The 12473-nt window shown below is 46.7% G+C and overlaps 1 protein-coding gene across 5 annotated transcripts in view; it reads left to right on the top strand.

Annotated features, from left to right (window-relative positions):
- The window catches only part of LOC117392590 (rho-associated protein kinase 2-like), a 98913-nt gene extending 87205 nt beyond the window's left edge, over window positions 1–11708 (top strand). For 2 of the 5 annotated variants that reach the window (XM_055232214.1, XM_055232216.1), the window contains 6 exons: window positions 91–179; window positions 1806–1884; window positions 3251–3518; window positions 4629–4932; window positions 9473–9572; window positions 11249–11708. In XM_055232214.1, coding sequence (XP_055088189.1) covers window positions 91–179; window positions 1806–1884; window positions 3251–3518; window positions 4629–4932; window positions 9473–9551 — 819 coding nt within the window. In that variant the 3' untranslated portion in view covers window positions 9552–9572; window positions 11249–11708. Of the gene's footprint in view, window positions 1–90; window positions 180–1805; window positions 1885–3250; window positions 3519–4628; window positions 4933–8928; window positions 9015–9472; window positions 9573–11248 lie in introns of all 5 variants that reach the window. The other 3 variants (XM_055232217.1, XM_055232215.1, XR_008649236.1) reach the window with 2 other exon arrangements.
- Window positions 11709–12473: the final 765 nt, after the last annotated feature.

Raw genomic sequence — 12473 nt, 5'->3', positions numbered from 1 at the left:
GACCCAGTAAAACCCAGTACTGTGCTGTGTACTCATGAGTAAGATGTTTATATGTACTTGTGTATTTCATGTATTTTGTGTGTTTTTCAGTATGTGGTGGTGAGCAGTAAGAAGATCCTGTTCTATAACAGTGTGGAGGACCGGGAGCAGGCGAACCCCTTCATGACCCTGGACATCGAGTGAGTGTTAGACAGACGGACGGACAGAGAGACAGACACAGACAGTGTAAACAGGACAAACTCAGAGGGAACCAAGAAAGAAGCAAAACCTGTCCAGAATGCACAGGATCTAAGTGTGTGGAAATCCAAACCCAAACCAAAATGTGCTCTCTCTATTCAAAAACAACAGGATTTTTAGGCAGCATTTAGACATTCCTCTGCTTAAATCTGTCAAACTGTCCACCTTCATCTTAAAGTCACAAAACACTCATCTGCAGACAGTGAGGGGCGGAGTTTAAGCAGAGAGACGGGCTCGTGTGACAGACCAATGAACAAAGATGTCTCTGTGACTGAGGTATTTATTTAGCTCAGTGCAATATATAAATCATAGCGTCTCAGATCAGCAGTGGTGGAATGTAAAGAAGTAAAAGTAGTGAAGTATTGCACTTATACATTTGAGGTATCCGTACTCTTTGAGGTATATTTTAAAGTGGATACTTTATAGTTTTATTACACTACACTACATTTGAGAGCAGGTATCTGTACTTTCTACTCCATGACATTACATGAACAGGACTTAAAAGTATTTATTACTGTTTTGAAAAGTCTGAGGGGTTAATTTTTAGCAAGACAAAAGTTCAGTTTAGTTGTTTCTGTTGAATTAAATTCAGCACAAATCTTTATCAGAATCGATCCATGTAAAGCTTTATAAGACCTCAAAATCTGTGCACAATTCTTACTTTATTTTACTTTCTTATACTTTTTAGTGCATTTTTATAGGGGTACTTACATTTTTTTTACTTAAGTACATTATTTCTTGTGATACTTTTACTTGATTATATTATGCTCCAGTATCTGTACTTTTACTTAAGTAACTAAATTGATTTCATCTTCGGCCACTGCAGATCAGTCTTGAGAATATCTTCTGGATGAGAGTGGAAATATCGTGATTTCATAAACAGTGAGACAAAGACATTTTCTGCCATGGACCTGGACAAATGAGAGATTACACTGACTTGTACAAAAATAGTGTCATCAAATGTTAAAACTGCCCACTTTTTACATTAGCAGCATGTGATTGTTCAGTTGTATGTGAGGTATCAGCAGGAGTCCTACCTCATGGATTTTTTTTGTGTTACCTAGGAATGTAACTGTGGTTCTATGAGTCCCTTCTGACGTAGTCCATGATTTTATATTTTGTTCATTGTAAAGCACAATATTGATCTATAATGGCTTAATATATTAAACTGCACCACTGACTTCCTGTTCACTGCACAACTGATAATGAAAGTGTAGGAAGCAGCAGGTTTACATTTCCATTTCTATTGTTGTAAAATGGTTATGTGACATGTTTTGACCCCACACGTATGATCTGAATATGAATTATTTTTGAATAAATGCATGTAAGTTCAGAGAAGTGGGCGACGATAAGGGGCATGTGAAAACAGACACTCTCTGACCTCTAATCAGGATAGGAGATATTACAGCCAGTGAATATTTTTTATTTTATTTCTTTTTCAGATAAGTACACTTTTATATTGTGTTTTAGCAGAACTGCAATCCAGAAATGTTAGGATGTAGAAGTACACGTGACTGTACTGCATCTTGTATGATCTTGTCCTCACTCCTCCCTCTTCTCTCCTGCAGTAAACTGTTCCACGTGCGTCCTGTTACCCAGACGGATGTGTACCGTGCTGACGCTAGAGAAATACCCCGAATATTCCAGGTACTGCTCCCCCCTACAGAGTCCTATGCATAAAACATCCACTAACATCTATGTACGACTCAGCCACACCATTACATCCTACTCAGCTCTGTACTTCCAGCTCTTTGGAATGTGATCTGAATACTAAAATGTCTGCAGAGGTTGCAATAGAAGTAGTAGGAGTATTTTTATCACACACAAAGTAGAATATTTAGTCTTGTCAGGATGAAACAAGAACTTAACCCACTATAAATCAAGTATAAACCCCATCTGAATAAGGTACTACTAATACTTCTTGTGCTAGTAGTGGTAGTAATGTTCTTCTTAATGTTAACTAAACATTTGTGAACTTGTAGAGTTTGCAGTGTTGGACTATGTAGCACCGCCATGAGTGGGAGGGAAGGGGGCGCCATCAAAACTCTTGTCATGGGTGCCAAAAGAACTACTACTACTGATACTACATGTAGTATCATAGTATCATCGCCTATATCTCATCACACAAACATGCAAAAGTGGATAGATCCTCTACTGTAGTTCCTCGTTTTACATATCACATCATTTCTTGATAATTTTGTGATTTTTTTCATAGTATGTCAGAACGTGATACTGCTGATGTTTGTTTACTTCAGATTTGGCAGTTGTATGCCGATATTAAATTGTACAGATTGTAAAATTACAAATTGTCCGATGAAGAATAAACTTACATTTAGGTTGTTCTTGATGGTCAAAATCAACACAACCTCTAAATCTGTGATCATCTGTTCAAGTCTTGTTTTGATGAGGTATTTCTCGTTGAAGAAGAAAAAAAAAAAACAGTGGGCGCAGACAGAAAGAGAGAGGGCACAGGGAGAAAGAGAGAGGGCGAAGACAGAGAGGGTGCAGGAAGAGAGAGGGAGCACAGGGAGAAAGAGGGTGCAGACAGAAAGAGAGGGCGCAGACAGAAAGAGAGGGCGCAGACAGAAAGAGAGGGCGCAGACAGAAAGAGAGGGCGCAGACAGAAAGAGAGGGCGCAGACAGAGAGAGGGCGGGCGCAGGCAGAGAGAGGGCGGGCGCAGGCAGAGAGAGGGCGGGCGCAGGCAGAGAGAGGGCGGGCGCAGGCAGAGAGAGGGCGGGCGCAGGCAGAGAGAGGGCGGGCGCAGGCAGAGAGAGGGCGGGCGCAGGCAGAGAGAAAGAGGGCGCTAGAGGGTAAACATCAGGCGCTGTCAGAAACATGCTCTTACACTCTTACAGGTTTTGTGTTCGCGTTCACATTTTCACCACTCACTTTTAGTTACTGCGCCCTTGGTTTCTGTCTACTCGCTCTCCACTTAAAGATGGTCAAATGACATCATAACTTTAAAACTGTCAGCAAAGTGAATGCATCTTTACAAAGGTTTGTTCTCGTCAGATCCTGTACGCTAACGAAGGCGAGAGCAAGCGTGACCAGGAGGCATGCGTGGAGCCGGTTGGCTACAGCGAGCGGCCATCTTACATCAGCCACAAAGGGCACGAGCTGATCCCTACGCTGTACCACTTCCCCTCCGGCTGTGAGGTGTGTGCCCGCCCCCTCTGGCACATGTTCAAGCCCCCGCCCGCCCTCGAGTGCCGCCGCTGCCACTTCAAGTGCCACAAGGACCACATGGGCAGCAAGGAGGAGGGCATCCCACCATGCAAAGGTGAGCCACGGGGAGGGGTATTGTCTGGGTGGGGTGGACAGCATGGGCACCTGATTGGTAATAAAACTAGTAACGAAACTAGATACTCATTTGAGCAGGTATCAGTATTAAAAAGTCACATTCACAGGACAGAACTGAACCTTTCCTGAATATGTTTAGAAGGATCTTGAGCTGTATGTTTCACAAGTATAAGACACATAGACTAGTACACACACATGGACCACTATGAACCTACTGCACACTGAGGGATTACACACATATACGACACATGTAAAAGAAAGTACTACCATTTAATGTGAAAAATCACATTCTGTTGTCTAAATAGTGTTTTTCATTACCATTGTGGTATCAAAACAGTATCAAGTATTGAGTCCATTCCTTAGTATCGAAATTGACTTTGAAATTTTAGTATTGTGACAACATTGCCACCTTCTGATAGAGGATTCTGGTTCGCCATATATCTGTCTGAAGTGAGGAACTAACTACCCTGAAACTTACACCCCCTAGTCGGTATTAGTCCTCTGAACTGCCCTAAGGTGTGAACACAGCACAGTTTACACAGGAGACAGTTCACACCTTAGAGTAGTTCAATGGAGTGGCCAAATATATTCACTCTGTCATGTTAACTTGACAGAATACATTTTCTTTTGCGACTTGAGAGCCACTTTAATGTATTTAAAATTATCTCCAAATGGGGCAACTGAGTCTTTGCCCATCAACCAGAGCGTCACTGGTTCTAGCACAGTGTCATTGTGTCCCTGGGCAGGACACTTAACATACTTATAACATCAAATGGTCTGAAAAGATGTTTTTGCATAATAATTGTTTCTCTTCTGATTGACCCTCTGAAGATGTATTTAGAGTGATGAGTGCATGTTTGAGTAATCTTTATTCTACTGTATTCAAGATGCCATTGCTCCGTTCATTTTTTAGATGAATATTACGATTTTAAATGTTCAAATTCTAACATAATGATCCACAGCTGTCATAGATTATCAATATAGATTAGACAGAAGAACAATATGTCTGCTTTAACCCACTCCTGTGATAGTAATGAGAGAATGGAACAAAATGATGTACTGCAGTACCTGACTTGTCCTCCCTCTTCAGTGAACTACGACATGTCCACGGCCAAAGAGCTCCTCCTCCTGGCGAGCTCTGCAGAGGAGCAGACGCGCTGGGTCAGCCACCTGCTCAAGAGGATCCCCCGTAAACTCTCCACCCTGAGCTCCCCTCCAGCCGCCCTGCCTCCTGCACCTCTGCCCTCCACCCCGGAGCTCCAGCACAGGTCTAGTCCCAGAGTCTCCCCCAGGGCCTCCCCCAGAGCCTCCCCTCGTATGTCCCACCGGGGAGCCATCAAGATCCAAGCCAGAAGCATGCAGCAGCAACAGCAGCAGAGCTCGGGCAAAACCAGGTGAGGAAAGCACAAACACACAAGCCATGGTAAAGTCTCAAGCTTTTAGCTTAGAGATGAGAAGTACAACGTCCATGTTGTTTATATTTATCCATCATGTTGTGCTTGTATGGGCTGGGCTGGCAGCTTCCCATCCATCCATCCATCCATTTTCTTCCGCTTATCCGGGGCCGGGTCGCGGGGGCAGCAGTCTAAGCAGGGACTCCCAGACTTCCCTCACCCCGGACACGTCCTCCAGCTCCTCCGGTGGGACCCCAAGGCGTTCCCAGGCCAGCCGAGAGACATAGTCCCTCCAGCGTGTCCTGGGTCTTCCCCGGGGCCTCCTCCCGGTGGGACATGCCCAGAACACCTCCCTAGGGAGGCGTCCAGGAGGCATCCTGAGCAGATGCCCGAGCCACCTCAGCTGGTTCCTCTCAACGTGTAGGAGCAGCGGCTCTACTCCGAGCTCCTCCCGTGTGACCGAGCTCCTCACCCTATCCCTAAGGGTGCGCCCGGCCACTCTGCGGAGGAAACCCATTTCGGCCGCTTGTATCCGCGATCTTGTCCTTTCGGTCATTACCCAAAGCTCATGACCATAGGTGAGGGTAGGAACGTAGATTGACCGGTAAATAGAGAGCTTCGCCTTCCGGCTCAGCTCCTTCTTTACCACAACGGACCGATACAGCGACCGCATCACTGCAGACGCTGCACCGATCCGCCTGTCAATCTCACGCTCCATCCTTCCCTCACTCGTGAACAAGACCCCGAGATACTTGAACTCCTCCACTTGGGGCAGAGACTCACCACCCACCCGGAGAGAGCAAACCACCTTTTTCCGGTCGAGAACCATGGCCTCGGATTTGGAGGAGCTGATTCTCATCCCAGCCGCTTCACACTCGGCTGCAAACCGCCCCAGTGCCTGCTGCAGGTCCTGGCTCGAAGAAGCCATCAGGACAACATCATCTGCAAACAGCAGAGATGAAATCCTGTGGTTCCCAAACCAGGCCCCCTCCGGCCCCTGGCTGCGCCTAGAAATTCTGTCCATAAATATAATGAACAGAACCGGTGACAAAGGGCAGCCCTGGCGGAGTCCAACATGCACTGGGAACAGGTCTGACTTACTGCCGGCAATGCGAACACAGCTCCTGCTCCGGTCATACAGGGACCGGACAGCCCTTAGCAAAGAGCCCCGGACCCCATACTCCCAGAGCACCCCCCAAAGGACACCACGAGGGACACGGTCGAATGCCTTCTCCAGATCCACAAAACACATGTGGACTGGTTGGGCATACTCCCATGAACCCTCGAGGACCCGATGGAGAGTATAGAGCTGGTCCAGTGTTCCACGACCAGGGCGAAAACCACACTGCTCCTCCTGAATCCGAGGTTCGACCATCGGTCGGATTCTCCTCTCCAGCACCCTGGAATAGACCTTACCGGGAAGGCTGAGGAGTGTGATTCCCCTGTAATTGGAACACACCCTCCGGTCCCCCTTCTTATACAGAGGGACCACCACCCCGGTCTGCCATTCCACAGGCACTGTCCCCGACCGCCACGCGATGTTGCAGAGACGTGTCAGCCAAGACAGTCCCACAACATCCAGAGACTTGAGGTACTCAGGACGGATCTCATCCACCCCTGGAGCCTTGCCACCGAGGAGCTTGCCAACCACCTCAGTGACTTCAGCCAGGGTGATGGACGAGTCCGCCCCTGGGTCCCCAGTTTCTGCTTCCTCCTCGGAAGACGTGACAGTGGGATTGAGGAGATCCTCAAAGTATTCCTTCCACCGCCCGACAACATCCCCAGTCGAGGTCAGCAGCTCTCCACCCGCACTGTAAACAGTGTTGGTGAAGCACTGCTTTCCCCTCCTGAGGCGTCGGACGGTTTGCCAGAATCTCTTTGAGGCCGTCCGATAGTCCTCCTCCATGGCCTCCCCGAACTCCTCCCAACCCCGAGTTTTTGCCTCTGTGACTGCCCGAGCCGCGGCACGCTTGGCCCGCCGGTACTCATCAGCTGCCTCAGGAGTCCCACGAGCCAACAAGGCTCGATAGGACTCCTTCTTCAGCTTGACGGCATCCCTTACTTCCGGTGTCCACCACCGGGTTCGGGGATTGCCGCCGCGACAAGCACCACAGACCTTACGACCACAGCTACGAGCAGCCGCATCAACAATAGAGGTGGAGAACATGGCCCACTCGGAGTCCATGTCTCCAACCTCCCCCGGGATCAGGGAGAAGCTCTCCCGGAGGTGGGAGTTGAAGACCCCCCTGACAGAGGGCTCCGCCAGACGTTCCCAGCAGACCCTCACAATACGCTTGGGCCTGCAAGGTCTGTCCGGCTTCCTCCTCCGCCAGCGGATCCAACTCACCACCAGGTGGTGATCAGTTGACAGCTCAGCCCCTCTCTTCACCCGAGTGTCCAAGACACGCGGTCGGAGGTCAGATGACACGACAACAAAGTCGATCATCGACCTCTGACCTAGAGTGTCCTGGTGCCATGTGCACCGATGGACACCCTTGTGCTCGAACATGGTGTTTGTTATGGACAAGCTGTGACTAGCACAGAAGTCCAATAACAAAACACCGCTCGGGTTCAGATCGGGGAGGCCGTTCCTCCCAATCACGCCCCTCCAAGTGTCACTGTCGTTACCCACATGGGCGTTGAAGTCCCCCAGGAGAACAACGGAGTCCCCGGTTGGTGCACTGTCTAGTACCCCTCCCAGGGACTCCAAGAAGGCCGGGTACTCTGCACTGCTGTTTGGCCCGTAGGCCGACACAACAGTGAGAGACCTGTCCCCGACCCGAAGGCGCAGGGACGCGACCCTCTCGTTCACCGGAGTGAACCCCAACACGCAGCGGCTGAGCTGTGGGGCAATGAGCAAGCCCACACCAGCTCGCCGCCGCTCCCCGCGGGCAACGCCAGAGAAATGGAGAGTCCAACCCCTCTCAAGAAGTTGGGTTCCAGAGCCCAAGCTGTGCGTGGAGGTGAGGCCGACTATATCTAGCCGGTAACGCTCAACCTCCCGCACAAGCTCAGGCTCCTTCCCCCCCAGCGAGGTGACATTCCATGTCCCCAGAGCTAGTCTCCATGTCCGGAGATCCGGTCGTCGAGGTCCCCGCCTTCGACTGCTACCCGGATCTCTCCGCACCCGCCCCTCATGGCTCCTCCCGCAGGTGGTGGGTCCACGGGAGGACGGCCCCACGTCGTTTCTTCGGGCTGGGCCCGACCGGGCCCCGTGGGGAAAGGCCCGGCCACCAGGCGCTCGCTGCCGAGCACCCACCCCAGGCCTGGCTCCAGGGTGGGGCCCCGGTAACGCCAGTCCGGGCGACGTAACCGGCCTTGATCTTTTACTTTCCATGCTGGGCTTCTGAACCGCTCTTAGTCAGACCCGTCTCCCAGGACCTGTTTGCCATGGGTGACCCTACCAGGGGCATGAAGCCCCCGACAACATAGCTCCCAGGATCATTCGGGTGCTCAAACCCCTCCACCACGTTAAGGTGGCGGTTCGGGGAGGGGGGCAGCTTCCCAAAACTTTCCTAATCCCGCACACTTGCTCCAGCTGCCTGTATAGACATAGTTCTTCCATCATGTCATTGATCCTACCCTCAGTTCTACTCCAAACTCCTTCCATGCCACTGAACTCCTCCCCTGTCTCAAAGGGTGCACCCAGACCCCCTGCACAGAACTGTTTTAGGCCACAAGCAAAAATATTCTTCTCCAGCACCTAAATTAGAAATCTGGTCCATTCATGAATAAAAAGCTTGACAATCAGACGAGTCCCTGGAGCAGAGATTCCGGGCATCAGGAGCCTGTGGAGTGTGGTCCCACTGTAGCTGGAACATATCATCCCTCTGTTTTTTTTTTCTGTAGAAAAATCAATGTGACTTGTCCTTTAACCTTTATTATTCTACTACTGCAGTAGTGTACATTGCTGTGGGCTGGTGCTCTGATAGGCTGCTTACACGGCCCCTGTTTGACCCCTGTATAACCCCTGTCCCCTGGCTCTCACTTCTGCAGCTCTGGGCCCATGCTGCGCATCATCCTGCACTGACCCCTGACCTCTGACCTCTCTGACCTCTTCACTTTCTAACGAGTTTCTCTGTGTAAGTAGAGCTGTCCCTGCATCCCAACCCAACTTCATCTGGTTATGCTACAGCTAGTGTACATATTAAAATAATAAAATAATATCCCACAGAACGTAAAATCTGAAACTCTGTAACTACAGCTCTGTGAATCCCGGATCTCCACCAGATGTGCACTGAATGATTATTCCTGCACATGTGCAACAATGATCATTCAGAATTATATAACCACAGCTCTAGTCAATAAACACAATGAACACAATAAGTCATGTTTAAAATGCACACACCAGATGAGACTGGGTTAGGGTTAAGCAGTACCGACGCCTGCTTGCGTTCATGTGTCTTCTTCTTCACTGCTTGCTAACCCTTCATGGCTTCCTGCATCCTGCCCTCACACACGCCTACAGCGCCCCCGGGGGCAGTGGTGTGTCCCGCACCCTGACCCTCCTGGTTAAACGTGGATACACTGGTGTTTTCAGAGTGCTGGAGTTCGGCCTGCCGGGCTGGACTTGGGCTCTGGAGGAGGCCGATAGCGATGATGACGATGATTTCTTCTAAAGGAAACCTAATGATTTCCTGGTAACTGGCATGGCGTCTGTGTGCAGTTCAAAGCATGCAAACTGTGTGGGAATTCTGACTTTTTTGGCCATTACATGTACGCTACCAGTTAAGAGTTTGCACACACCTTCTCATTCAGTGTTTTTTTTCTTTGTTTTTACTACTTTCTACATTTTATATTGACACTGAAGACATCAAATATATCATGTAAGATCTGTGGGATTATGTGGTAAAGAACAAAAAGTATGAAATAAGTGGACATTTTTTAATATATATTTTTCCGAGTATCCAGCATTTGCTTTGTCCACAGCACACGTCTCCTGAAACAGTTTACACTTCTCAGGTTTATGAAAATCCAACAGTGCAAACCAAGGTTCAAAGCGAAGGGTGGCCATTTTTTATTTATATATTTTTATCTAAAACAGATTTTGAGTTTATTTTTGTTTACTACATTTTATAAGTGTCCATTCTTTCTGCAGTGCACCAATCAATATAATGACTGGAATTTCACACTAATATAATCTTGAAGTGACTTTTGTATTTTTCAGACAATTTTTATTTATTTTTTTACCATCAAGGGCATTTCATAGTTCATTGGAATAAAACCATGAACATATCATCTTCCTATTCACTGAAAAATGTGTATAAATTGTTTGACTAGTCGACTTACAGAAAACAAATCTCTGACGTATCACTGCTAAAATAACCGTTACAAGCAGCAGTTTGTTGAGCCCTTCTGGACTGAGAGACTTGCATTGCTCAGATATGATTTCGACTCATTCTTCTACACAAAAACCTTAAGTTCATCTTTTTGCCACAGGTTTTCTATTGGATGCAGCTCTGGTGATAGACTGAGATAGATTTAGTTGTTGGAGCAAACTTTCAGCTAACTAGCAACTAAGAGTAAATGTAACTTGTCAAAATGATGTAAGAGCAGATGATGTTACTTCTACTGAGGTTTGTCCTATCTCGCAATGATAAAGATATTTACACCAAGATTTAGAATATAATGGCAGAGTATAAACTTGTGATATTTGTTTTCTTTTCACTTGACATCAAAATGTGTCTCAAAGAAGAATCGACTCTTCAACATGTTAGAGTTGTTTTTTCCTCACTGACCCTCTGAAGCTGTATTTGGAGTGATTCATGCATGTTTTAGTCATCTTTATCCTCCTTTATTCAAGATGTCATTCTTCCAATCCACCTCCACTGGTGCACGCCCATCGTGAAATACCTTCTACAATTAAAGTTCTCTTAATCAATGACACATGTAGGATTCTGCAGAGTCATGAGGCCATTTAGGTACAAATGAAAACAAAAAAATCTGCTCTCTAGTGTGATGTGCAGCTGTCCATGTCATGATGACACTGGCAGTGCTGTACAGGTGGGAATCGGCTCCTGACGCCTCACTGGGCTCTGCAATTTTCCAACCCAGAAGTCAGCAGATTTATTACTTTGATTAAGTTGTTTCATGTGAATAATTGGATTTAAAATGTCCAAATTGCAACATAATGATCCACAGGTGTCATAGATTACAACTATAGCACAATATATCTTCTTTAAACGTGCCTTTTTTGTTTCATGTCTTCTGCCTGTCGTATTGTCGTTGTCTGATTTGACTGTCTTAAAAGCATCGCATGTCTTCGTTTCTAGCGCTTATTATTTTCTAATATCTTTGTTTTTCTTGTTTTTTGTAGTTAACCCCGGCCGAAAACCAAGCACAGCAGCATTCTGGCGTTTGAAAAGATGAAATTTTGGACTGAGAATGTGTTGTTTGCTCAAAAAGGACATCTCCACCAGCTGCCTGTTGTCATGAGAACCAACGACTATATTTGGCATTTTACCACGACAGGAAAAAGCAGCCGTTGTGTCATATCAAAAAATGGGGAAATATATCAACTTTCTGTTTGTCATTTTGAAATTTTATCTCGATTTGAATGATGTGAGACGTGTGTACATTTGTATATGGGAAGAAAATGTTTGTTTTTATGAATGCCAGAAGTGCAGTAGCTTATTACAGTGAGGATGTATTTCTGAGCAGTGTTACAGAGATGTGAAATTTTGGACTGGATTCTACAGAACTCAAACTAGAATGTGAACAGTGGCTTTCCATTTACATTGATCCAAATAAATTCTGTTACTTTTGATTGGAAGAAATTGTGTTTTTGGTGACATCTGGTGTTTTGTTTTTGTTTTTTGTTAAAACATGACATAAGTTATCTCATCATACAGTGTGTCAGGGCGGCACGGTGGCTGAGTGGACAGTTTTGAGTTTGATTCCTGAGTTGCCCAGGCCTTTCTGTGGGGAGTTTGCATGTTCTCTCCTTGTTTGTCTGGGTTTTCTCTGGGCACTCTTGTTTACTCCATCAGCCCAATACTCCAGCTCAGGTAATCCTGACCCAGACTAGCTCAAGATCTGGAGATGTGTGTTTGAGCAGGGCGCTCTCCCGTCCACTGCTCCTGAGGAGGTGCCCTGGCGACACTGAAGGATGGGTCAGATGTAGAGGACAAATTTCCTTCAGGGAAAATAAACCCATATATCTGAACTGTAGCTCAGCCTATGCTGTCCTTGCATGGACATGGATCACATACATAGAAGTATATCACTGGTAGTAGTAGAGTTAGTATTGTATTCATGGGTTTCAAGCTCAAGCAACATTTTTATTGCAATTACACAATTCAAATGAAGGCCAGACACTGCAGGTGAAGAGGAAATCTCAAATGTAGATGTAGCAATTCGAAACTTCTGTGGTTTACTCACATAAATGTAAGGACAAAATGTATTACAAGTTTTTCATGTCATGTTTTCAAATAAAAATAAGGCATTTTATGTGTAAAAACTGACTAAACTGACCACATTTAGGGCAAAAACACGGCAAGAGCCAGGTTTAAACTTGTTTTGTTACTCGTTTTGTTATTGAC

The sequence above is a fragment of the Periophthalmus magnuspinnatus genome, chromosome 24 (assembly GCF_009829125.3).
Source record: "Periophthalmus magnuspinnatus isolate fPerMag1 chromosome 24, fPerMag1.2.pri, whole genome shotgun sequence".
Lineage (NCBI taxonomy): Eukaryota > Metazoa > Chordata > Actinopteri > Gobiiformes > Gobiidae > Periophthalmus > Periophthalmus magnuspinnatus.
Note: the sequence above shows the minus strand (reverse complement) of the source record. Positions and strands in the feature narration are given on the sequence as shown.